The 25910-nt window shown below is 41.5% G+C and overlaps 1 protein-coding gene across 2 annotated transcripts in view; it reads left to right on the forward strand.

The window, feature by feature from the left end:
• The window catches only part of LOC140733643 (adhesion G protein-coupled receptor F4-like), a 118901-nt gene that overhangs the window by 66376 nt on the left and 26615 nt on the right, over window positions 1-25910 (forward strand). For both annotated transcript variants that reach the window (XM_073057257.1, XM_073057256.1), the window contains 3 exons: window positions 573-691; window positions 5562-5734; window positions 17057-17227. In XM_073057257.1, coding sequence (XP_072913358.1) covers window positions 573-691; window positions 5562-5734; window positions 17057-17227 — 463 coding nt within the window. The remainder of the gene's footprint in view (window positions 1-572; window positions 692-5561; window positions 5735-17056; window positions 17228-25910) is intronic.

A 25910-nucleotide genomic window follows, 5' to 3' on the forward strand; every position in this document is an offset into this window, starting at 1 on the left:
GTGTTCATGAGATATGAAACCAAGGGATCAGCCAGCATCTTGCACCTGCCAGTGAAGGAGAAGTGTTGGAATAAAAATGTGTCTCTGCACCAGTTGTTTTGGGAAGGGAGAACTCAGGTTGAATTGGATATTACAGTAGCCCAAGACACATTGTAAGTGCACCAATGGTCACAAGTCTGTGCCTCAAAATGAATGTAAAGTTCAAACAAACAGCTTTTGTATTTGCTTCAGTTCAAGTTACATTTTCCCTTCATTTAAATTCTCTTCTGAATACCGGAAATTAACAAGACTTAGCAACCAGCATTGCTGGGATAAAGTTGATGGAAATTATGTCAGATGACATATTCTCAATACTGGAATGTACTGCATATCCCTGTCACTTTTGTCTGAAGGAGCCTTTGAATCACTAGGACAAAAAGTCTTTTGCATCTCCAGATTTACATTTTGAAGAGAGAAACCAGGATCTAATTCTGTCTTAAGTACTCCAAAAAAGGCAGGGAAATGTCATTCAATACATTGGTATTGGGCTGTTCATATGCTCTAATACTTTTTTTCTGCTTTTATTAATTCAGAAATGGGAGCACCATTGTGGTTCATCAAGTATTCTCTAGCTTGTCTCTGACCAAAGATGTTGTGAAAGCAGTGAACGAGACTCTTTTTGAAGGAAACTACAGAACAAAGTTTTTACCAGGTAAGTAGATTTCTGAACAGTAAATTATGTCTTGACAAAGGGAAATTAACATTATAAATTAAGTTAGTATTGTATGACCCAATTGAACAGATGGCAACACAATACAGGGGCTGTTGCACAGAATTGTAGCCATTTTATGTAGCACTGTACTGCTGCCACAAAAAAAACTAGCAACAAATTTTGTGACATATGAGAGTGATGAGAAAAAGAGCTTTGACCTGCGGCCAAACTGGACATTGGAAGTTTTGAATGTAGGGGACTTCAATCAGGTCCCCTGCCTGAGTACAAAAAGGCAGCAGCAGGTCATGATAGTGAAACAGAGCTTCGACCAGCGACCAATCAGCATTTGGGATTGATTGACAAGAGCTAATTAAAGGAAGGCAGGGGTAGCGCAGAGGCTATTGTCACTGTGTCAGTCATCTGAGTGGACAGAGTCAGAGTGGTGACCGTGAGGCTTTAGCTCTTCAATGCTTCAACAAAGAGAGGCTTCAGTAAAGTAAGAAAAGGAAAGAAAAGCTTGAGCTTAAGTTTTTTTCCCTTTTTTTATATCTGCTCAGCTAGGAGAGTAGAGATGCCAGACAGGACAGTTGAATGCTCCTCTTGCAGAATGTGTGAAGGCAGGGAGACCTCCAGTGTCCCTGTTGACTACAACTGCGAGAAGAGCATCTAGCTGCGGCTTCTAACAATTCGCGCTAAGGAGTTGCTGAAACTGGATGAACTCCGGATCATTCAGAAGGCTGAGGAGGGTGATAGTTTAGAAATATAGAGAGGTAGTTACACCCAAGATACAGGACACATGAAAATGGTCGATGGTGAGGAAGGGGAAAGGTGGTAAGAATCTAGTGCACAGTGCCCATATGGCAATCCTCCTCAACAACAGATATATCACTTTGAATCCTGCTGGAGGTGGGGGGGAATACCTAGCATAGGAAAGTCACAGATTCTGGGTCTCTGGCACTGACTCTGCCTCTGTGAGTCAGAAGGAAAGAGGGGAGAAGAGGCATGCTGTAGTGATAGGGGATTTGTTACACAGGGGAAGGGACAGGAGGCTCTGTGAGTGAGAACAAGATTCCTGGATGGTATGTTGCCTTCCAGGTGCCAAGATATGGAATATCTCGGATTGAGTCCTCAGTATTCTTAAGTAGGAGGGTGAACAGGCAGAAGTCATGGTCCATGTAAAGGGAATTACAGAAGAATGAGAGAAGAGATGGCCAGGATTGACTGACAGGGATGACAGCAGAGCAGCAATGGCTGGAACTTCTGGAAGCAATTAGAATGCACAGGATTATATACACCCCATAAGAGGGAAAAGTATTCTAAAGGAAGATGACATAAACGTGGCTAACAACAGAAGTCAAAACCAACATAAAAGCCAAAGAGAGGGGATATAATAGAGCAAAAATTAGTATTAAGGCATCTCTACTTCCTCAAAACAACCTGCCCCTCCACCTATCTTCATATTGTCTGTAAATTTTGCAACAAAGCCATCAATTCCGTCATCCAAATCATTGCTGTATAACATAAAATGGCCCAATACAGGCCCCTATGCAGCACCACTAATCACTGGGTGCCAGTCAGAAAAGGTTCCCTTTATTTCCACTCTTCACTTTCTGTCAATCAGCAACTACTTTTTTATACTCCAATCTTTCCTGTAATACAATGGGCTCATAGTTTGTTAAGCAGCTCATGTGTGGCACCTTGTCAAAGGCCTTCTGAAAATCCATTTACACAATATCAACTGATTCTCCTTTGTCTATCCTGCTTGTTACTTCTCCAAAGAATTCTAACAGATTTGTCAGGCAAGCTTGTCCCTTGAGGAAACCATGCTGACTATGGCCTAGTACCCTGAGACTTCATCCTCAATAATGGACTCCCACATTTTCCCAACCACTGAGACCAGATTAATTGGCCTATAGTTCCTTTCTTCTGCCTCTCCCTTCTTGAAGAGTTGAGTGACATTTACAATTTTCAAGGCTTCCGGATTCACTCCTGAATCTCATGATTCTTGAAAGATCATTACTAATGCCCCCACGATCTCTTCAGCCACCTCATTCAGAACTCGGGGGCATACATCATCTGTCCATTTGACTTATCTACCTTCAGACCTTTCAGTTTCCCAACAACCTTTTCTCTAGTTATGGCAACTTCACACAATTTATGACCCCTGACACCTGGAGCTTCCACTATACTGCTGGTGTCTTCCACAATGAAGACTGATGCAAAATACTTAATCAGTTCATTCGCTATTTCATTGTCAGTATGTTTACTGATTTACTAGAATGGTGCATGTCTGAGCATCCATAATTAGAAACATACGCTTTTCAAAATTGAACATATGTAGAGATTCTGATCTGATTCATTGATTTATCGCATGTACATCAAAACGTATAGTTAAATGAATTTTATGCACCAAGCACTTGGAACTCTGGATGCATGAACTGTTGGAAAAGATAAACTTTAGCGTGAAGAAGAGAATATTCCTAACCAGTCAAAACTTCCAGTTTTTTGTATTTTTGGTACAATTTAGCGGTGGTACCGTAGCATAGTGTAAGGCATTACAGTGCCAGCAACCCGGGTTCAATTCCCGCCGCTGTCTGTGAAGAGCTTTCTCCATGTGCTCCAGTTTTCCACTACATTCCAAAGACCTATGGAATAGGGGTGGAGTGGAGGAGGGGCTAAGTTGGGCTAACTCTCATCATTAAAACGTGGATCAGTCTGGAGAGGCCAGTCATTTCTGCTTGGAATGAAGAAGGCCAAGGGGAGATTTAGTTTGAAGTATACAATATTATGGCGTTTGGATAAGATGGTCAAAGGAAAAGTGTTCCTTCAGGAACTAGGGGCCATAGCTCCTGGCATTCAGGGAATAAATATATACATGCTCTGTGGAGAAAATATTTTTATACAAAGAGAGCTAATGAAGCAAGAGTTGATTAATGTTAATTGAATGAGCACTCAGGAAAGTAAATGCAAAACCATAGGTCAGGGATAGTTCAAGTTATTCTAAAAAGAACTAGCATGGAGTTAACACTCTCTCTTCTGTAATGGCTCTATCTGCATTTCTTTTTGATATCTGAAAGATCTAGTGGACAAAATATGTCTGACTGCTTTTGTTTCCTTGCTCTGAATGAATTTGTATCACTTCTGAACGTTTTCTGCCAGGCGCAATTGCCCGCTAGGGATCTCTGTTGGTGAAATGTCAATAGACAATAGACAATATGTGCAGAAGTAGGCTATTCGGCCCTTCAAGCCAACACCGCCATTCAATGTGATCATGGCTGATCATCCACAATCAGTACCCCGTTCCTGCCTTCTCCCCATATCCCTTGACTCCGCTATCTTTAACAGCTCTATCTAACTCTTTCTTGAAAGCATCCAGAGAATTGGCCTCCACTGCCTTCTGAGGCAGAGCATTCCACAGATCCACAATCTCTGGTTGAATAAGTTTTTCCTCAACTCCATTCTAAATGGCCTACCCCTTATTCTTAAACTGTGGCCTCTGGTCCTGGACTCCCCCAATATCGGAAACATGTTTCCTGCCTCCAGCGTGTCCAATCCCTTAATAATCTAATATATTTCAATCAGAACCCCTCTCATCCTTCTAAATTCCGGTGTATACAAGCCCAATCGCTCCAATCTCGAGTCAAGTCAAGTCAACTTTTATTGTCATTTCGACCATAACTGCTGGTACAGTGCATAGTAAAAATGAGACAATGTTTTTCAGGACCATGGTGTTACATGACACAGTACAAAAAACTAGACTGAATTACGTAATAAACAAAAACAAAAAAAAAGCTACAGAGAAAGCTACACTAGAATACAGACCTACACTGGACTGCATGAAGTGCACAAAAACAGTGCAGGCATTACAATAAATAATAAACAGGACAGTAGGGCAAGGTGTCAGTCCAGGCTTCAGGTATTGAGGAGTCTGATAGCTTGGGGGAAGAAACTGTTAAATAGTCTGGTCATGAGAGCCCGAATGCTTCGGAGCCTTTTCCCAGACGGCAGGAGGGAGAAGAGATTGTATGAGGGGTGCATGGGGTCCTTCATAATGTTGTTTCCTTTGCGGATGCAGCGTGTAGTGTAAATGTCCGTGATGGCAGGAAGAGAGACCCCAATGATCTTCTCAGCCGACCTCACTATCCGCTGCAGGGTCTTGCGATCCGAGATGGTGCAATTTCCGAACCAGGCAGTGATGCAGTTGCTCAGGATGCTCTCAATATAACGCCTGTAGAATGTGATGAGGATGGGGGGTGGGAGATGGACTTTCCTCAGCCTTCGCAAAAAGTAGAGATGCTGCTGGGCTTTCTTTGCTATGGAGCTGGTGTTGAGGGACCAGGTGAGATTCTCCGTCAGGTGAACACCAAGAAATTTGGTGCTGTTTACAATCTCTACCGAGGAGCCATCGATGTTCAACGGGGAGTGGTCGCTCCGTGCCCTCCTCAAACTTGGAGCCAAAACTGCATTGCATGTCCAATGCAGGTATCTGTCCTTTGCCACACCGGCTGATAGAAACTTCTGCCAGCATGAGCTAAAGCAGACAACTTAGTACAAATATTCCTCCAAGTACCTGTCTGTAAGATTAAAGAGGATTTTAGTTTCATGTCCGACTGGCATAAGGCTGCAGTGTTAGCCCCTGGCATTGTCGTCTGTGGAGCATCAATTCTAGTTTAACACAAACAAGCCAATGTGGAAAGTACTGGGCAGGTGAATAATAAAGTAAAAGAAATAGGAGCAAGACTAGGTCAACTCTGTCAAAGCCCTCTCTGCCAAGCCAAAACTTATCAAATACACTCATGGAGCATGACATAAGCTTGGGGAAACTAGACTATTTACCTTTTGGAAAGCTATATCATTTTTCTTTCAACAGAAGATGAAATTCCATGCACTGACAGCGAATTTGGAACAACAAAATTTGATTCTACTGCAGAAATCCCCTGTATGGGAATGAAAGGTGTCAGGAGAAGAAGATGTGGAAAGAATGGGCAATATGAAAATGTACATGATTTCTGTCTAATACCTGAAATTCAGCAACTTCTTGAGGTAGGTCCTGCAAAGAATGTATCCAAATATAAGATTTAACTAAAATTCAAAGTCCAATGTAATTTAAAAAATCAAAATAGATACATGTCATTATATTCAACACTAAGATTCATTTTCTTGTGGGCATACACAATAAATCCAATAACCATTAATCAATGAAAGATTGCACCAGCTAGGCTATACAACCAGTGTGCAAAAGACAACAAACTGTTCAAATACAAAAGGAAAGAAGAAATAAAAATAATAATAATTATTATTATCAGTTAGAAAGAAACCAAAAAAGACAACAATGATGCTATGCAAGAAAACAATAGAGATGCAATCCACTGAAGCACTGATGAAAAACAATTACTTCAACTGCTCCACAACTTGATGATAGCAGCAACAACAAACACAGATGTTGAACCTCAGCAGAATGCTGACAATGAAGCTGAGCTTACAGACTAAATTATCCTAATATTGAACAGAATATATGGGCATTGACCCAACAAAAAGACCTTACATTCCAAAACAAAATACGACATCAAAGTTTGCAAAAATTGTTAATAATCTCAACAATATTATAATACCACAATATTTCAGAAAACTTGAAACATTTGAAAAACTACACACAATAACATATTGTGCAGCATTAACAGCACTTTAATATAATGATTCCAAGCTAGAGGCACTCATTAATAGAAACATCAAAATGGGAGAAAAGATTAAGAAACAAAATTGAAATCTTCAGAGCAGAAATAACCCACCTGATGGAGTATAAAATGGATAACCTGAGCAAGAAAATTAAGAGAAAAGCTAAGAAGATATTAAAGAAATATAAAGTCCATATAAGATATGATAGTCTTAACAAAAGCATTTAAGAATTTAGAGAACAACACACACAAAATGCTGGTGGAACACAGCAGGCCAGGCAGCATCTATAAGGAGAAGCACTGTCGACGTTTTGGGCCGAGACTCTTCATCAGAATTTAGAGATATGCTAAAACAAAACCTTGGTGCATACAAAGCAAGACTTAATACACAAATTGTGCCAGTTGAAGAAAACAGAGTTATCAGTACAGAAACAATGAAAAGAGGTTTTACAGGACATTGAAACTAAATTTGATGTGCCAAAATATTACTAACCCTAGCCACAGAATTACCAACAAACACAGAGATGATGAACTTCTGGTCAAGCAGGGTGACACACAATGATGAAGCAAGCTAGATCAGGGAGGTAAAAGAGCGCACTCATACAAATGAAGAAATGCAAACACCTGAAATTACAATGGGTTTGCTAAAAGCAGTTATAAAAATACTTACAACTGGAAAAGTACAAGTACTGGTAATATTCGTAATTGTTGGTATAACAGTTTACTTGCCTTCATCTGTACCTATTAATACATATCAAAAATTTTCTTAAAAATTCTGAAAACCTACCCAAATTTTTGAAAGAAGGTAAAGCATATCTCTTATCTTATGCAGAAATCACAAATGATCCATCAGAATATTGTCCTATTATTTATTTATAAACTATATATAAAATTGTAGCATCATGCATCTCGCAATGAATCACCACTCACTTAGATAATCACAATATACTTACATAAGAGCAGAAAGAATGTCATAAGGGTATGAAAGTATGTAAAGCATTTTCCAGGGAGACTCTCTAAGCCTGCAATGGTTCTGTCTACCTTTAAACCCACTTTCTAATGTACTGCATTGAAGGAAAATTGGGAATCAAATCCGAAACAACCAACTGAATTAGACCTTCTATATATGGACACATCTTCGTCAGTAAAGCTAAAGCAATTAATTTGAACAGTAGAACTATTTTCTAAAGATATAAACATTAATTTTGGACTTGATAAGTGCAGAGCATCAAACAGAAAGAAAGATGCAATAGAGCTGATGGAATACAAAACAGAGCAGCAGGATACAATACAACCAATGGATGAATATTAAACATATAAGTATCTGGGATATCAACAAGGAAAGAAAATCGATCACGGAGCAATGTAAGAAAAACTTCCAACAGAATTTATTTTAAGGCTTAAGAAAATCTCTCAAACAGAGCTCAATAGTAAAAATATAATAAAGAAATATCCATATTAAAGTGTTCTTTTGATATAATACCTTGGTCAAAACTGAGCTGGCAAATTTACAAAGAAAAATAAGAAGAGAAATGACAAATTTTAGAAAACACAATGCACATTTGAACACGTTTAGATTACCACTACCTAGGATAGAAAGAAAGGGAATGACAGATATAATAAATTTACACAACAGTTGTAAACAGCTTGTAAGTATATACTTTCAGGATTCAGCACTCCACCCATTGCAATTCTGATCAGAAGTACACACCATTAAACTTCAATGAAAGCACAACCAAGAATAATGAAGGAATTATAAATATAGAAGAAAAAATTAATCAATAGAAGAGCATGACCATGATCTCAGCAAATCAGATCTTGACAAGAAAGCATCAAATGCATGCCTCAGAGTTGGAGACCTCTTCCCAGAAACAGAAGGGATCCTTGTGGCAATACAAGACCAGGTGGTTAAAACAAAAAACAATCTAACATACATAATAAAAGACCAACACATTCAAGACCATAAATGTAGAAAATGCCAAAAGAAACAGGAAACAATTTAATACGTTACAGGACCCTGCATCAGTTCAACTCAATCTGATTACTTACACAGGCATAATCAAGTGGTAAACATCATTCACCAAAATCTTGCTTTAAAATACAATCTCATAAAAGAAACTATATCTTGCTATAAATACAAGACTAATCAAGTTTAAAAAAATTTTTTTTTATTAGTTTTTCAAAACATTTTACAAAATTAAAAACCCCAAATCCCAGTGGGGAGCATTAATACAGTGCAAGATTAAGCATACAATAACAATATGCTACAAACGAAGAGAATTTAACAAAAAAGCACCTAAATTAAAGACAAGTGAGCTTAGTGTCCTCCCCAATCCCCACAACACAAGAAAAAAACAACAACAACTCCAGACCAACCACCACACAGTATAAAGAGTATAAGTCCGGACAGTCAAACTCCCAGACTGTGAATACACTTAGTAACAGAGGATAATAATGCCTACTACCAGAAAAAAAAAGGGAGCTGAAAGCAAGGGACCGAAAAGAAGAAAAAAAAAGAAAAAAAACCCTAGTCAAGAGGAAGGTTATGAAAGTACTCGATAAAAGGTCCCCAGACCTTATGGAACTTTAGATCCGAATTAAGAACTGAATAATGAATTTTTTCGAGGTCCAAGCAGGCCATAATGTCGTTAAGCCATTGTGCATGAGTGGGCGGGGCAACATCTCTCCATCTGAGGAGGATCAAGCGTCTCGCCAGGAGAGAGGCAATGGATAGTATTCGGCATTTGGTCGGACCCAGACATAAATCTGTCTCGCCCCAAAAACCGAACAGAGCAATTAAGAGGTTAGGTTCTAGGTGCTGATTCAGAATACCCGATAATGTAGTGAAGACATCTTTCCAGAATTTCTCCAAGCTAGGACAGAGCCAGTACATATGGATGAGAGAGGCCACACCCCTCTTGCATTTATCACAGAGCGGACTAATGCCAGGGTAGAATCGAGATAGTTTAGATTTAGACATATGGGCTCTATGAACAATCTTAAACTGTAAGAGGCAATGGCGAGCACAAAGGGAGGTTGAGTTGACCGATTTGAGAACTGAGTCCCAGCTCTCCTCAGATAAGGAGATATTTAAATCCTGCTCCCAGGCCATTTTAATTTTATCCACAGGGGCCCGTCGTAAGGCTGCTAGTTTATCTCGGATAATTGAAATTAAACCTTTACCTAGTGGATTAATGGAAAGAAATAGGTCCATAGCATTTTTCACAGGCATTTCAGGAAAGTTAGGAATTAAAGGAGCAGTAAAGTGTCGGATTTGGAGATATCTGAAAAAGTGAGCGTTAGGCAGGTTGAACTTAATGGAGAGCTGCTGAAAAGAAGCGAAGCGATTATCAATGAAGAGATCTTCAAAATGTCTAATGCCCTTCCTGTACCAAACATGGAATGCTGAGTTGTACGTAGTAGGTAAAAAAAGGTGATTATGTGCGACAGGGCTAGAAACGGAAAACCCCTGGAAACCATAGCATTTCCTGAACTGAGCCCATATACGCAAAGTGTGTCTGACCAGAGGATTAGTTATTGATCTGGGCAGACTGCTAGGGAGTGCAGAGCCAAGAAGTGCAGATATAGATAATTCTTTAGTGGAGCTCAACTCCATTGCCACCCAGTTAGGGCACTCGGGTTGACCGTGGAAGAAAGACCAGAAGGCAGCACAACGTATATTAGCTGCCCAGTAATATAAGCGAAAGTTAGGTAAAGCCATGCCACCCTCTTTTTTAGATTTTTGGAGGTGGATTTTATTAATTCTAGAATGCTTATTCTGCCACAGATATGACAAAATAATAAAGTCTAAGGAATCAAAAAAAGATTTAGGAATAAAAATTGGGATAGATTGAAATAAGTATAAAAATTTGGGGAGAACATACATTTTAACAACATTAATACGACCTACCAAGGACATAGATAGAGGTGACCATTGTACCAGACTCTGTTTTATAGCATATGAAAGATTGACAAAGTTTTCACGAAAGAGATCTTTAAACTTCCTTGTGACTGTAATTCCAAGATAAGTAAATTGATTATGGACTACTTTAAAAGGGAGATCACGAAATATTAGTTCTTGTGCTTCTTTATTAATTGGGAAAAGTTCACTCTTATGTAAGTTGAGTTTATAGCCAGAGATCTGGCTAAACTGGTCAAGAAGTGAAAACATTAGAGGTAAGGATGTAGATGGATTTGAGAGAAAGAGTAATAAGTCATCAGCATAGAGAGAAACTTTATGCTCAACACCCCCTCTCCAAATCCCGGTCAATTCAGGACAATTTCGAAATGCTATCGCCAGAGGTTCTATAGCCAAATCAAAAAGAAAGGGACTTAAGGGGCATCCCTGATGGGTGCCACATTTGAGATTAAATACTTGGGATTTCTGAAAATTAGTTAGAACAGAAGCAGTAGGACACAGGTACAGCAATTGGATCCAAGAGATGAAACTTTGGCCGAGGTCAAATTTTTCTAAGACTGCAAAAAGGTAGTTCCACTCTATACGGTCAAATGCTTTCTCCACATCAAGGGAGATAACACATTCAGGAGTCCCAGTTGGAACTGAGTATAAAATATTAAATAGACGCCGAATGTTAAAAAAAGGGAGAGGGTTTTTAATAAAGCCTGTTTGGTCATCAGAGATAATGGAGGGAATAACGATTTCTAATCTATGAGCCAACACTTTAGCTAAGATCTTTACATCAACATTGAGCAGAGAGATCGGCCTGTACGAGGAACACTCTGTTGGGTCTTTGCCCTTTTTTAAAAGAAGAATAATAGATGCCTCATTGAAAGAGGGTGGTAATTTGCCGTAATTAAATGAGTCAGATAATACTGAAAGTAACTGAGGAGAAAGAAGTGAGGAGAATGATTTATAAAATTCCACAGGGAACCCATCAGGTCCAGGAGATTTCCCTGAGGACAGTGCAGAAATTGCAAAAGATATTTCTTCTGGTGATATAGGCACATTGAGTTTGGCTTTGAAATCAGATGAAAGTGAGGGGATATTCAGATTCTGTAAAAATTGATCCACAGAGATATTGTCATTCAGGGATTCAGAGGAATAAAGCCAAGAATAAAAATTTTTAAATGCATCATTAATTTCTAAATGATCCGATGTAAAGTCTCCGTTCTCCTTCCGGATCTTTGTAATATGTTGTTTGGCTTTGGAACGCCTCAGCTGATTGGCTAGGAATTTACCAGACTTATCCCCATGAATGTAAAAGCGGCTCTTGCTTTCGAGAAGTTGGCGTTCGACAGGTTGAGTGGACAGAAGGTTAAATTTAGTTTGGAGTTCAACGCGCTTCTTGTATAATTCAGGGTTCTTAGTTTGGGCATATATTTGATCCAAATCTTTAATCTGGTTAATGAGGTCTGCTCGATCTGCACGGGATCTTCTATTGAGATTTGCTGTGTAAGAGATTATTTGACCCCTCAGATATGCTTTCATGGCATCCCAGACAATCTGGGATGGCACTTCAGGTGATGTATTAGTGTTAAAATAAAAGGTTATCTGGTCCTTAATAAATTTTACGAAATCATCATCCGATAGTAAAGTTGAATCGAACCGCCAGTGTTTGTTCCTCTGAGGGAGACCAGGAAAGTTCAGAGAGAGGGTAATTGGGGCATGGTCAGAGATCAGTATACTCTGATAGTCACAAGAGTGGGCAAATGGGATAAGTTGGTTATCGAGTAAGAAATAGTCAATTCTAATGAAGGTATGGTGAACATGTGAGAAAAAAGAATAATCTCTCTCTGTAGGATGGAGGAAACGCCATATATCAGAGATACCAAAATTAGAGAGAAACGATTGAATAGCTAAGGCAGATTTAGTAGGTGATCTGGTAACAGAGGACGATCGGTCCAGTTTAGGATCCAACCAACAGTTGAAGTCACCACCCAATATAAGAGAGTATGAGTTTAAGTCTGGTAGTGAGGAAAAAAACCGTTCAAAAAAGTTAACATCATCAAAGTTGGGGGCATACAGGTTTGCTAGTGCAACTTCAGTGTTATATAGTTTACCAGAAACAATAATAAAACGGCCATTTGTATCAGATATTTTATTATGGAGTTCAAAAGGAATATTTGAGTTAATAAGAATGGAAACTCCCCTTGCTTTAGCGGCAAAGGATGAATGAAAATGCTGACCCGCCCACTTTGACAGAAGCCGGGAGTTATCAAAGCAACGAATATGAGTTTCTTGGAGGAAAGCAATGTCAGCTTTGAGTTGTTTAATATGTGAGAATACCTTCCTCCTTTTAACAGGGTGGTTCAATCCCTTTACATTCCAGCTCACGAATTTAAGTGCACTAGCCATTATCAATTACTAATGCATAAAAGGCAGCAGGCATATAAAAAATCAAGCAGTACAATAGCAGTCTGGGAGCAGAGATGTAAACATAGATTCGTAAGGTCAAAATATAAACATGTCCTAAGCAATAAAGAGATGTTGGAACTGGAAAATCCACCCCACCTGCACAACCCAAAACTAGACGGCTACCAAAACAAGTAGCTAGCTCTACCAAAAAAATTAACCCAAATACAACTTCCAGATCTGTGTCATTAACAACAGTTCCGTATAAATACTATAGCAAATAATAACTAGTTTATGCACTAGAAAACATAACTACAGATTAGAACACCTTCTGCAGAAATATACAACTTAATACAGAGAAAATCGGAAGAAAACCAAAACTAACCTACCCGCGAAAAATTATAGAAGAATAAAGTAAGAGAAAGGGAAAAAAAAAGGTAAGAAGGAAAAAGAAAAAAGAAGGGGAAGGGGAAAATTATAAATTCAAGACGAGTATTTATCAACCATTTACAGAGAAGGGAGAGAAAAATTCAGAGATTAGAAAAAAGGGGTGAAGAAAAGAAAAAGATAAAATAAATAAATATTTAAAGCAAAGGAAAAATAAATCAGCAGTTGAACTGTGAACCGACAAACAGGGAGGCCTTCACTAAAGACTTCGAACCTCCAAAACAAGTTAGAATTAGTTGTAGAACTCTGTAGGTAAAGTTATACAAGAATAAAGATAAGTTACACACACACCAAATCCCAGGAGAGATTGTCAACAGCCCTTAAAGTTTCAATGAATAATGTCTGAGTGATTCAAGTGAATTCCGAGTCCAGAGAAAGTAATTTTACTACGAGGAGTACTTATCCACCATTTTAGGAGGTCCGATCAGATTCTGAAGATGACTGGATAGCCGGAAGACTTGCCACAAACGCTTCAGCTTCCTTTGCTGATTTGAACCACTTGAATTCCCTGGTATTAAGCTTGATTCGTAGATCAGCAGGGTTATGAAGGGAAGGTTTGAAACCACGATCAAAAAGCACTTTCATTGCGCCTTTAAACTCAGCGCGCATCTTTAAGGTCTGGGGTGCAAAATCTTCCACAAAGCGAATGGTTGTATCCTGGAAAGAAAAAGAGCCTCTGCGACGTGCCTCCACAATCAGACTGTGTTTTACCTGGTATTGATGGAAACACAAGATTACTGGTCGCGGACGGGAACCCAGAATTCCGGGGGGAACGTAAACTCTGTGTGCCCGTTCGAGCTCGGGCGGCTTCGGAAGCAAATCTTTCCCGAATAACTCACAGAGAAACTCGGCGAAAAACTTCACGGTTGGTCCCTTTTCAGTCGCCTCTGGTAATCCCAGAATTCTGATGTTGCAGCGTCTGCTATGATTTTCGAGATCCACCATTTTGGAAAGAAGTTTATTAGATTTTTCCTCTAAGCTGGAACAGAGAGTCTCCAGGTATCGAACACGACTTTCTAAATCTTCAAAAGTTGAATAGATCCGAGATAAGTGTTCAGCATGCTTGTCCACTTTATTGTTGATCTGATCCAGTTTGTCTTCTAACTGTTTGAAAGTGGTTTTAAATTCCTTTAAGATTTCGTCTCGGAGCTTTCCCAGCGCAACCATCGTCTCATCCGAGGGGGTCATAGCTTCTTTTCTCCCGGATTTAGAACTCTTGCTAGACATTGTAAGTTAGATATATTCACAGGCAAGTAAGAGATACCGAAATAATTCCTAACTAAGGTTTAAAAAATGGAGACATTTAGTGCAAAGGTAGCGACAGTAACGGAACAAAAGTTCGGAGCAGCTAAACAATCGCCATCTTACCGGAAGTCCCCAACTAATCAAGTTTTAAATTCAGAGTCCTGCAAATTATATTATTCACCAATATGTTAGTGCAGTTCAGAAAATCCATAATAGCCATTTGGATATAATAATACACGATAAACAAGCAAGAACAATTTACTTAATAGATCCACAAACGTGAGAAAACTTGCGGACACTGGAAATACAAAGCAATACACTTAGAATGCTGGAGGATCTCAGCAGACCAGGCAGCATCTATGGAGAAGAATAAAGAGTTTTGGGCCGAGACCCTTCAACCAGATTACATTGTTCCAATAGTAACATCTACAGCTGGTATCATCCCAAAGTCACTACACAATAGAATTAAACAATTAGGCCTACACAGCAGTATTTATGTAAATCTTTAGAAACCACAATACTAAACAACACTATAATAGTCCGAAAGTTTCTAGCAATTGAGAAATGAATGTGCTTGGTTTTGCCTGTGCCTCTGGTTTTACCAGTTGAGCTGAGAAAAAATAAAAATACCCCTATAATAACAATAAATAAGCAACAAATATTGAGAACGTGAATGGAAGTATCCTTGAAAGTGGGTCCACACGTTGTGGGAACAGTTTAGTGATGGGGCAAGAGAAGGTCAATGACGTTATCTCCTCTGGTTCAAGAGCCTGATGGTTTAGGGGTAATAACTATTCCTGAACCTGGTGGTGTGAGTGAGTTCTGAGGCTCTTGCATGTTCTTCCTGATAGATAGATAGATAGATAGATACTTTATTCATCCCCATGGGGAAATTCAACTTTTTTTCCAATGTCCCATACACTTGTTGTAGCAAAACTAATAACATACAATACTTAACTCAGTAAAAAATATGATATGCATCTAAATCACTATCTCAAAAAGCATTAATAATAGCTTTTAAAAAGTTCTTAAGTCCTGGCGGCAGCAGAGAGAAAAGTGCTTGACTTGTGTGGTGGGATTCCCAATGTGATACAATGTAAGGATTTAACCAAACTCTTTGCAGTACTTTAACACATCTGAGAGTTGTTTTAAAGTTGTTGTGCTATTGATCACTTGAAACATAGAAACACAGAAAACCTACAGCACAATACAGGCCCTTCGGCCTACAAAGTTGTGCCGAACATGTCCCTACCTTAGAAATGATTAGGCTTACCCATAGCCCTCTATTTTTCTAAGCTCCATGTACCTATCCAAAAGTTTCTTAAAAGACCCTATCTTATCCGCCTCCACCACCGCTACCGGCAGCCCATTCCACGCACTCACCACTCTGCGTAAAACATCATACCCCTGACATCTCCTCTGTACCTACTCCCCAGCACCTTAAACCTCTGTCCTCTTGTGGCAACCATTTCAGCCCTGGGAAAAAGCCTCTGACTATCCACATGATCAAAGCCTCTCATCATCTTATACACCTCTATCAAGTCACCCCTCATCCTCTGTCACTCCAAGGAGAAAAGGCCGAGTTCACTCAAACTGTTTTCATAAGATGCTCCCCAATCCAGGCAACATCCTTGTAAAGCTCCTCTGCACCCTTTCTATAATTTCCACATCCTTCCTGTAGTGAGGCGACCAGAACTGAGCACAGTACTCCAAGTGGGGTCTGACCAGTGTCCTATATAGCTGCAACATTACCTCTCAGCTCCTAAATTCAATTCCACGATTGATGAAGGCCAATACACCGTATGCCTTTTTAACCACAGAGCTTGCTTTTGGAACGGTTTGAAGAGATGATTACAATAATAAGGAGATTACACCATGACCAGTTTTATACTCAAATAGTCATCCCTCAACACTGTAACCAAAGGAGTATAGTTTGGGTGTCTGAAGTTTGTGCTCAGAAGCTCTTGGAGCAGTTACTCGGATTGAATATTCACAGGGATACTGCTAGTTGGGATGTGCTCTCATTGTAAGTAAATGTAGCACTTACCCAACAGGCTGGTATACGTCTAGGGGAAAAGGAGATCCAGCCACTCACCAACCCCACCTCCCGTACACGCAGGTGCTGTGAGAATCCAGTTTATGCCGTGTGCACACACACAATATCAAACTCACACCAGATACCGTTATGGAATACACTTTAAAGATTTTACTAAAACTAAAAGAGTACTATGCAATACAGTATATATGAAGGAAAATAAAATAAAGTAAAAGGCACCAACTTATCAAAGTTCAGTCAGTTTAGTGCACATCGTTGGAGCTTAACCATTCGAACCCTCGTCACTTTCCTCCAACCTCCAAGTCCTCACACCTGGGACCATCCTGGTGGTCGACCGAGCAGTGCAGCCCACGTCCACCTTCCTCGGCGTCTTCTTCCCGACTCCCTGAAAAGACCGCAAAAACCCCCAAGCTCCCAGCCCCACAAGACAAAATAACATTCCCCCATTGGTTAACAAATGAATACAATCCCGATATCAGCAAGTCTAAAGCTAAACAACTGCGAGAGAAAGCACTTATCATACAAAGAAGCATTCCTACTCTTAACAAAACAAAGAAGCCATTTTGATTAACATACACAGTACATTGTACATAAAGGTCCTTAGAAGCATTTCTACTTTCATTTTGCAGGAGGCAAAGACTCCTGCTGAAGTTTCAAAGAATTTTTCCAGTCTTCTTCTTCGATTATCTACGGTCTCACGAAAGCCAAACATCACCAAACCTGGAAATGTAGAAGCTGTCGTAACCATCCTGACGACATTTTCAGAAGTAAACAATACTGTTAATGAAAATGATTTGGAGGTAAGAACAAGCATCTACCAGGAAAAGTCCAGGGCATTTTCTGCAATATGTCTTTTACCATTAAAGTGGTTCAGCAAGGTGAACAGTATGTAAGCAGTTTGTGGAACCATACTTGAGGCAGCACAATATTAAGCCCTGAAGCCCATGGGATCACCTGCAAATCATTGTGAAACGGAAGAAGCTGTGTTTGAAATGATCTATGGTGCATATATAGGGTCAAGTGTATTTCCCAGTAGTTCACCTCATTCTCTACAGTGGTCACAGAGGGTATCAGCATTTAATGCCACATAAAGAGGCGACACAACTTCACTGACCTTGGAGGAAATAGAGGCTTCAGTGATAAGAGAGGCAGCCTGTAGATCTACTGAACAAGATCTGGACTTTCTCATTAGTCAGATAGATATAAAGAGGGAGCTCCTGTGTAGAGTGAGCCCAGAGCTCAACCAAAGACACCACACGAAGAACCTGGTGTTGATACGTGGCTGTTTCCTCCATTGTGTCAATCCGCCCTCACATCCTCAGGAAATGTCAGGGTGAGCTGCTCAGTTATATTGACAGACTTCAGCAATGGGATCAGAGGTTCTTTCATTACTATGTTCTGATTGTTGCAGGTAGTCCTGCAAAAGATGGTATGAGGGACGTGTCATCAGGGCTCACTTGGGATAATAACTGATGAACATTACAGGTGTTAGAGACAGTGACACACACAAAATGCTGGTGGAACACAGCAGGCCAGGCAGCATCTATATATAGATGTTTGAATTTCCAGCATCTGCAGATTTCCTCGTGTTAGAGACAGCGAGTGGTTTTGTGGACTATGATTATGTATTCTCCTTTGATATGATGTTTCTTGTCAATGGGCTCATTATTACCGGTGTTCTCCTGAAACATCTCTCCTGTAGTCCTGCACATCCTCCTGCTCCTCTGCCTACTCCTCATGCCCCGAAGGATTTTGTTCTGTGTGCTGACACTTACTACTGTCTTGCTGATGCACCATCAATAACTCTCTGAGACGTGAGGCGAGATATAGGCTTTTATTGGCTGGAAGAAAGAACAAGCAGCAATTGACCACCACACTGCATCCTGGAGACTGAGACCGGGGCGGAGCCCCCAGTCGCCTTTATACCGGGGTCCGTGGGAGGAGCCACAGGAGCAGTCAGCGGGGGGGGGTGGGGGGCGTGTCCAGACAGGTATATGTAGTTCACCACACTTGCAATGTTCAGGTTGTGCAGCAAACACAAGAAAACTGGAACAGGAGCTGGCCACCAGGCTTCCCCAAAGCCTGTCCTGCCATTTGATATGATCCTGGCTGATCTCAGCCAGCCTAAATTCCTCTTCTGTGTCAGGTCCCAAAAGCCTGACATTCTCTGATCTTTCAATTACCCTAACTATACCTATTTATCAATTTCTGATTATCCATCATCCACAGGGGCGGAGAATTCCAGACTCACTACCCTCCAAGAGAAGGAATTTCTATGTTTCTAAGTTTTAAGTGACTGGCCTTGTAACTATAGAGCACACAATGATGTTATCTCTGCACCCACCGGATGTCCCTGGACTAATGTCTGCATGGGGATCTGATTTTCATAGAACAACAAAGAACACAGTAGAAGTCCTTTGGCTCATGATGTTGTGCCAACCTTTACACCTAATCCAAGATCAATTTAATCCTTTCCTCCCACATCCATGTGCCTATCAAAGTTTCTTAAATGTCCCTAATGTATCTGCCATAATCACCACACCCATTAGTATGTTGCATACACCCACCACTCTCCATGTGAAAATCCTAACTCTGATATTACCCCTCTACTTTCCTCCCAACACCTCAAAGTTATGACCCTTTGTATCCACCCTGGGAAAAAGTCACTGGTTGTCCACTCTATCATCATCTTTTCATCATCATATATAATTCTGCCAATTCACCTCACATTCTCCTTCTCTACAAAGAATGAAGACTCAGCTCACTCAACCTACAGTATCTTCATATGACATACTCTCCAATCCAGGAGGCATCCTGGTAAATCTCCTCTGCACACTCTGTAAAGCTTCCACATCCTTTCTATAAAGAGGTGACCAGAACTAAATACAATACTCCTTGTGTGGTCTAACCAGAATTTAATAGAGCTGCACTATTATCTTGTGGCTCTTGAACTCTATCCCCCAACTAATGAAGGCCAGCTCACCATACTCCTTCTTAACCACTCTCTCAATGAGGGTGGCAACTTTGAGGTTGTCTCAGTTAATGCTAGTTTTATAGCCAAGTCCACATTCTGTTGGTGGATAATGTAAAGCAAAATCCAGCATTGTTCCCTTAAGCAGCACTTTTAAAACGCACTGTGCCACAGAGGATGACTTCATTGGCCCAGGTACTTTTAAACGGTAAGCAACATGGATAGCAGAAATGCACATAGGTATGCAAATACCAACATGAAGAGATAACTGACTATGCAGATAAATGATAGAACAAGAATTTTCAGAAGGCCTTTGGACATTTTCCACATTGGTTCTGATAATTCTTATTGCTGTGACATCCAGCTGCTGTGGCTGGATTGTGAAGTGGTGTGAGGAATTATGGAAGTGGCAGGTAGCCCTTGAACAACATCCTCCTCCACTCCATCACTCCCCAACACACACACACACACACACACACACACACACACACACACACACACACACACACACACACACAGAATTTCTCTGAGCAGTGCTGATCATAGAAAATATCTAGCTTTTCCATCTTTCTGAGGCATGAAGAGATTATTGCACTGCCAGGGAATATAGCATTTATCGTCAGGACAACCAGACAATAATACACAACCACCTGCACATTTGGAAGTGGAAAGCTTTGTATGTCAGTAAATGATCTGGATTTTTATGCCCTTATTGGGACACGAGTGTACAGTATTCAGTGATGCCTGACTGATCTATGCAGGCCTCATGTCCTCTCTGTACCAGGTCCTGGTAAATACTACTACATTTGTGAGAAACCAACAATATGTCACTGCACAAGCAATTTTGTAGAGGCTGGAAATCTGGATCAACAAACGCAAAATGACAGAGGAACTTAGCAAATGAGGTGGCATCTACAGAGGGGAATATACATTCGGTGCAAACACGAGGAAATCTGCAGATGCTGGAAATTCAAACAACAACACACACAAAGTGCTGGTGGAACACAGCAGTCCAGGCAGCATCTATAGGGAGAAGCGCTGTCGACGTTTCAGGCCGAGACCCTTCATCAGGACTAACCGAAAGGAAAGATAGTAAGATACATTCTGTGTTCTGGACTGAGACCCTTCATCAGGCCTGAACCATTGACAATTCCCTTCCATTGATGCTGCCTGACTTGCTGAGTTCTTCCAGCATATTCTGTTTGTTGTTCAGTATCTCACTGCACAAGGTCCCACTTGCTCTTCACTGAAATGGAAGTGGGTGAAATTATCTCTGTGTGTGAGCACAGTGCCTGATGCAGTCACGAGCAGCAGATTGCAAGACAAAGCAGAGATTTAGAGAAGGTGTGGTGGGGAATTGGTGAATCCACATGACCCTGGGCTTTATGAAGCTGAGTGTGGTTAATTTGTTTTTAGCCTATTGCACCAGTCAGCCATTCTTGTCTGGCGCGTGGCATCAGGATTGGTCTCCTTTCGGATTAACCGGGTCCCGATATGAATGTTCCTGACTCAACCCTTGTATTGTTTATGGGGCCAAGTGGCCAGCTCAACACTCAACCCAGCATGGATGGAAAGCATGCTCGGGGGTGGCCCGACTTGGATTCGAACTTGGGAGCCTTCACTCCGGAGTCCAGCGCTGTTGCCATTGTGCCACTAGCTGGGTGTGTGGTTAATGATACTTATTCAGCATTTCACATATTTCAGTGATGACAGTTTTATCGTCTTATAAATTGCTGAAATGTTCAGTGTGATGAATATTGAATTTTCTACCCCAGAGTATTGTGGAGACTAGATCATAAAACCAGATTATAAGAGGAAGTTAGAAATAGATAATCTGTTGAAAAATCAGGGAATTGAAGGCTAGGGGAACTGGCATAAAAAGGAGATGAAGCCTGGAGCAGTAAAGCCTTATTCTTATTGAATGGAAGGACAAATTTCACAGACCAGGTAGACAGCCCCTGTTCCTATTTTTATATGCTCTTATGCAGATAGGATGTGGTGATTTTGAAGATGGTGGAAACAGGCTCTTTGCATATGGCCTCCTGCCCTGTGCTCCTCAATCAGTTCTGCAAGACTAATCATTCCAATGATGCAGTTGCTTCCTTCAGTAATGGGGTGCTGCCTGCAGTGGCTATCTTACAACAGTGGGAATTTGATGCCTTGGATTAAGAGTTAGATCCAGTTCTTTGGTCAATAATCAGCGAGGCATGAATTACCAGCTCTGTTCCTTTAGCAATGGTGTCAGACACCACAGCTACATCCGTGTTTATGAATGGCCTTGAAAGTGATGTTTATCATCATGGTGAGTACGTTTGTTAACAATTTTGAAATTTCTTCACTTGAAGTGTTTGCTGTGATGGGAGAATAGGTTAAAAGTCGTATTGCTTAAAAACAATACACATTGATGGTCCCAGCAGAGAATGCAGCTTTCAAATTAGATGAACTATGTGCACAGGTCACTTCACTTCCATGAGTAATCCAGAGAACCACTGGCAGAATAAACAGGATATTGAATGATATTTATAGTACCATTAAGTACTTGTCAAGAAATATAAGTTCTGAATAGATTTTTGGGACACATTGCATAATTTTTGCTCCTTTAAATGGTTAAAGGTACAAAAGTATGGTTAACATTTGGAAAAAAAGGGTAACTCATAACGCAGAACAATTTACAGGTTTGGCAATTTAACAGTTAGGGAGGACTCAGGACAGTGTATTGGCCTTTCCAGAAGGAAGAGGAGGAAACTGCTCTTTTTGCAGAGCAGCTGAAATGTTTTGCTGGCTTGGGTTGTCCCTCTGCAAACCTTCAAAGAGAAAGTGCATAAATTCTTGGCAGATTACATTATTACATTGTAAAAAAATGGGTGCTTCCAGTTTTTGTACACATTACAAGTATTTTCTGGAATAGATTTGCCACAGACGACCATGGAGGTTAAGGCATTGGGTATACAGTATTTAAAGCAGAGGTTGATAAGTTCTTGATTAGTATCAGTGTCAAAGGTTAAAGCGAAGAAGGCAGTAGAATGGTGTTGAAGATAATAAATCAGCCATGGAGTGGAGCAGACCTGTTGTGCCAAATGGCCTAATTCTGCTCATATCACTTATAAACTTAAAGTCATAGGGTCATAGAAAAGCACAGTACAGAAGCAGGCTCTTCAGCCCATCAGCCCTGTGCTGAACCATTTAAACTGCCTGCTCCCATTGACCTGCACCCGGACCATAGGCCTCCATGTACCTATCCATGCAAATGGAATGTTGGCCTTCACTGCTAGAGGGATTGAATTTAAGAGCAGGGAGGTTATGCTGCAACTGTACAGGGAACTGGTGAGGCCGCATCTGGAGTATCGCATGCTGTTCTGGTCTCCTTACTTCAAGGAGGATATACTGGCTTTGGAGGTGGTGCAGAGGAGGTTCACCAGGTTGATTCCAGAGATGCGGGGGTTAGACAATGAGGAGAGATTGAGTCGACTGGGACTGTACTTGCTAGAACTCAGAAGGATGAGAGGAGATCTTATAGAAACATATAAAATTATGTCATATAATCTTATATAACATATAAGCCATCATCGTAGCGACCATCGTCGGAGTGGACTGAGGCACAGTGGGTCGGCTTTGGCTCAATCAGGCTTCGGTGAGTTTTGAACAGGGCACAATTGCGCAAGCGTGTGGAAGTTGGCCTCTGAGATCAGCGGGGGAATTTGAAAAGCGAGCAGAGGCTGAGTACGAGCTTCACTCCAGGTGAGGTAAGGCCGGGTAAGCTCCTTTAATTAATCTAATTAGATTAGGAGTAGGTAATGGATGAGGCAGTTAGGGCAGTCGAATGCTCCGTTTGCAGTATGTGGGAAGTCAGGGCGAGCACAGCTGTCCCTGATGACCACACCTGTAAAAGGTGCATCCAGCTGCAGCTCCTGACAAACTGTGTTAGGGAACTGGAGCTGGAGTTGGAGCTGGATGAACTTTGGATCATTCAGGAGGCAGAGGCAGAAATAAACAGGAGTTTCAGGGAGATAGTCAACCCTAGGAGTCAGGAGACAGGTAGTTGGGTGACTGTCAGGAGAGGGAAGGGGAATAGACAGGAAGAGCAGAGCACCCCTGTGGCCGTTCCCATCAACAATAAGTATACCGTTTTGGATACTGTTGGTGGGGACGACCTACCAGGGACAAGTTGCAGTGGTTGCGTCTCTGGCATCGAGACTGGACCCTCAGCTCAGATGGGAAGGAGGGAAAAGAGAAGAGCAGTAGTGATAGGGGATTCAATAGTTAGGGGAACAGATAGGAGGTTCTGTGGAAGAGATCGAGAATCCCGGATGGTCTGTTGCCTCCCTGGTGCCAGGGTCCGCGATATCTCGGATCGAGTTCTCAGTATTCTCAAGAGGGAGGGTGAGCAGCCCGATGTCGTGGTCCATGTAGGGACCATTGATGTGGGTAGGAAGAGTGAGGAGATCCTGAAAGGTGAGTTTAGGGAGTTAGGTGCCAAGTTAAAGGACAGGACCTCTAGGATAGCAATCTCAGGATTGCTACCAGTGCCACGTGCAGCTGGGTTTAGAAATAGTAAAATAGTGCAGATCAACACGTGGCTGAAGACATGCGGCAGGAGGGAGAGCTTCAGATTTATAGATAATAGGGCAGTTTTCCTGGGAAGGTGGGACCTATTCCGGTGAGACGGTTTACATCTGAACTGGAGGGGGACATATATTCTTGCAGGTAGGTTTGCTAGAGAGGCTCCAGTGGATTTAAACTAGATACGAGGGGGGAGGGGAACCAGAGTGTAGGAACAGATGTATGGGAGAAGGAAGAAAAAGAAGACAGTAAAGTTCTTTATACTGTTAGAGATAAATAGAGAGGAAGAGGTGGAGAATTCCTTAAATGCATTTATTTTAATCCTATGAGCATTGCAAGAAAGGTGTATGAGCTTAGAGCATGGATTGATACCTGGAAATATGATGTTGTAGCTATTAGTGAAACATGGTTGCAGGAGGGGTGTGATTGGCAACTAAGTATTCCTGAATTTCGTTGCTTCAGGTGTGATGAAATCGGAGGGACAAGAGGGGGAGGTGTTGCATTGCTTGTCAGAGAAAATATTACAGTGGTGCTCTGGCAGGATAGATTAGAGGGCTCGTCTAGGGAGGCTATTTGGATGGAATTGAGGAATGGGAAAGGTGTAGTGATACTTGTAGGGGTGTATTATAGACCACCTAATGGGGGGTGAGAATTGGAGGAGCAAATTTGCAAGGAGATAGCAGATATTTGTAGTAAATACAGGGTTGTGATTGTGGGAGATTTTAATTTTCTACACATAGACTGGGAAGCCCATACTGTAAAAGGGATGGATGGTTTGGAGTTTGTAAAATGTATACAGGATAGTTTTTTGCAGCAATACATAGAGGTTCCAACTAGAAAAGGGGTAGTGTTGGATCTTCTGTTAGGGAATGAAATAGGTCAGGTGATGGAGGAATGTTTAGAGCAAACACGAGGAAATCTGCAGATGCTGGAAATTCAAACAACACACACAAAATGCTGGTGGAACACAGCAGACCAGGCAGCATCTATAAGGAGAAGCACTGTCAACGTTTCTGGCCGAGACCCTTCGTCATGACTAACTGAAAGGAAAGATAGTAAGAGATTTGAAAGTAGTGGGGGGAGGGGGAAATGTGAAATGATAGGAGAAGCCAGAGGGGGTGGGATGAAGCTAAGAGCTGGAAAGGTAATTGGCAAAAGTGATACAGAGCTGGAGAAGGGAAAGGATCATGGGACGGGAGGCCTCGGGAGAAAGAAAGGGGAAGAGGGAAGCACCAGAGGGAGATGGAGAACAGGCAAACAACTAAATATGTCAGGGATGGGGTAAGAAGGGGAGGAGGGGCATTAACGGAAGTTAGAGAAGTCAATGTTCATGCCATCAGGTTGGAGGCTACCCAGCCGGTATATAAGGTGTTGTTCCTCCAACCTGAGTTTGGATTCATTTTGACAGTAGAGGAGGCCATGGTTAGACATATCAGAATGGGAATGGGATGTGGAATTAAAATGTGTGGCCACTGGGAGATCCTGCATTCTCTGGCGGACCGAGCGTTGGTGTTCAGTGAAACGGTCTCCCTGTCTGCGTCGGGTCTCACCAATATATAAAAGGCCACACTGGGAGCACCGGACGCAGTATACCACACCAGCCGACTCACAGGTGAAGTGTCGCCTCACCTGGAGGGACTATCTGGGGCCCTGAATGGTGGTGAGAGAGGAAGTGTAAGGGCAGCTGTAGCAATTGTTCCACTTACAAGGATAAGTGCCAGGAGGGAGATCGGTGGGAAGGGATGGGATGGACAAGTGGACAAGGGAGTCACGTAGGGAGCGATCATTGCGGAAAGCAGAAGGGGTGGTGGGAAAGATGTGCTTGGTAGTGGGATCCTGTTGGAGGTGGTGGAAGTTACGGAGAATTATACGTTGGACCTGGAGGCTGGTGGGGTGGTAGCTGAGGACAAGGGGAACCCTACCCCGAGTGGGGTGGCAGGCGGATGGGGTGA

Source organism: Hemitrygon akajei, chromosome 9 (genome assembly GCF_048418815.1).
Source record: "Hemitrygon akajei chromosome 9, sHemAka1.3, whole genome shotgun sequence".
In the NCBI taxonomy this organism is placed as follows: domain Eukaryota; kingdom Metazoa; phylum Chordata; class Chondrichthyes; order Myliobatiformes; family Dasyatidae; genus Hemitrygon; species Hemitrygon akajei.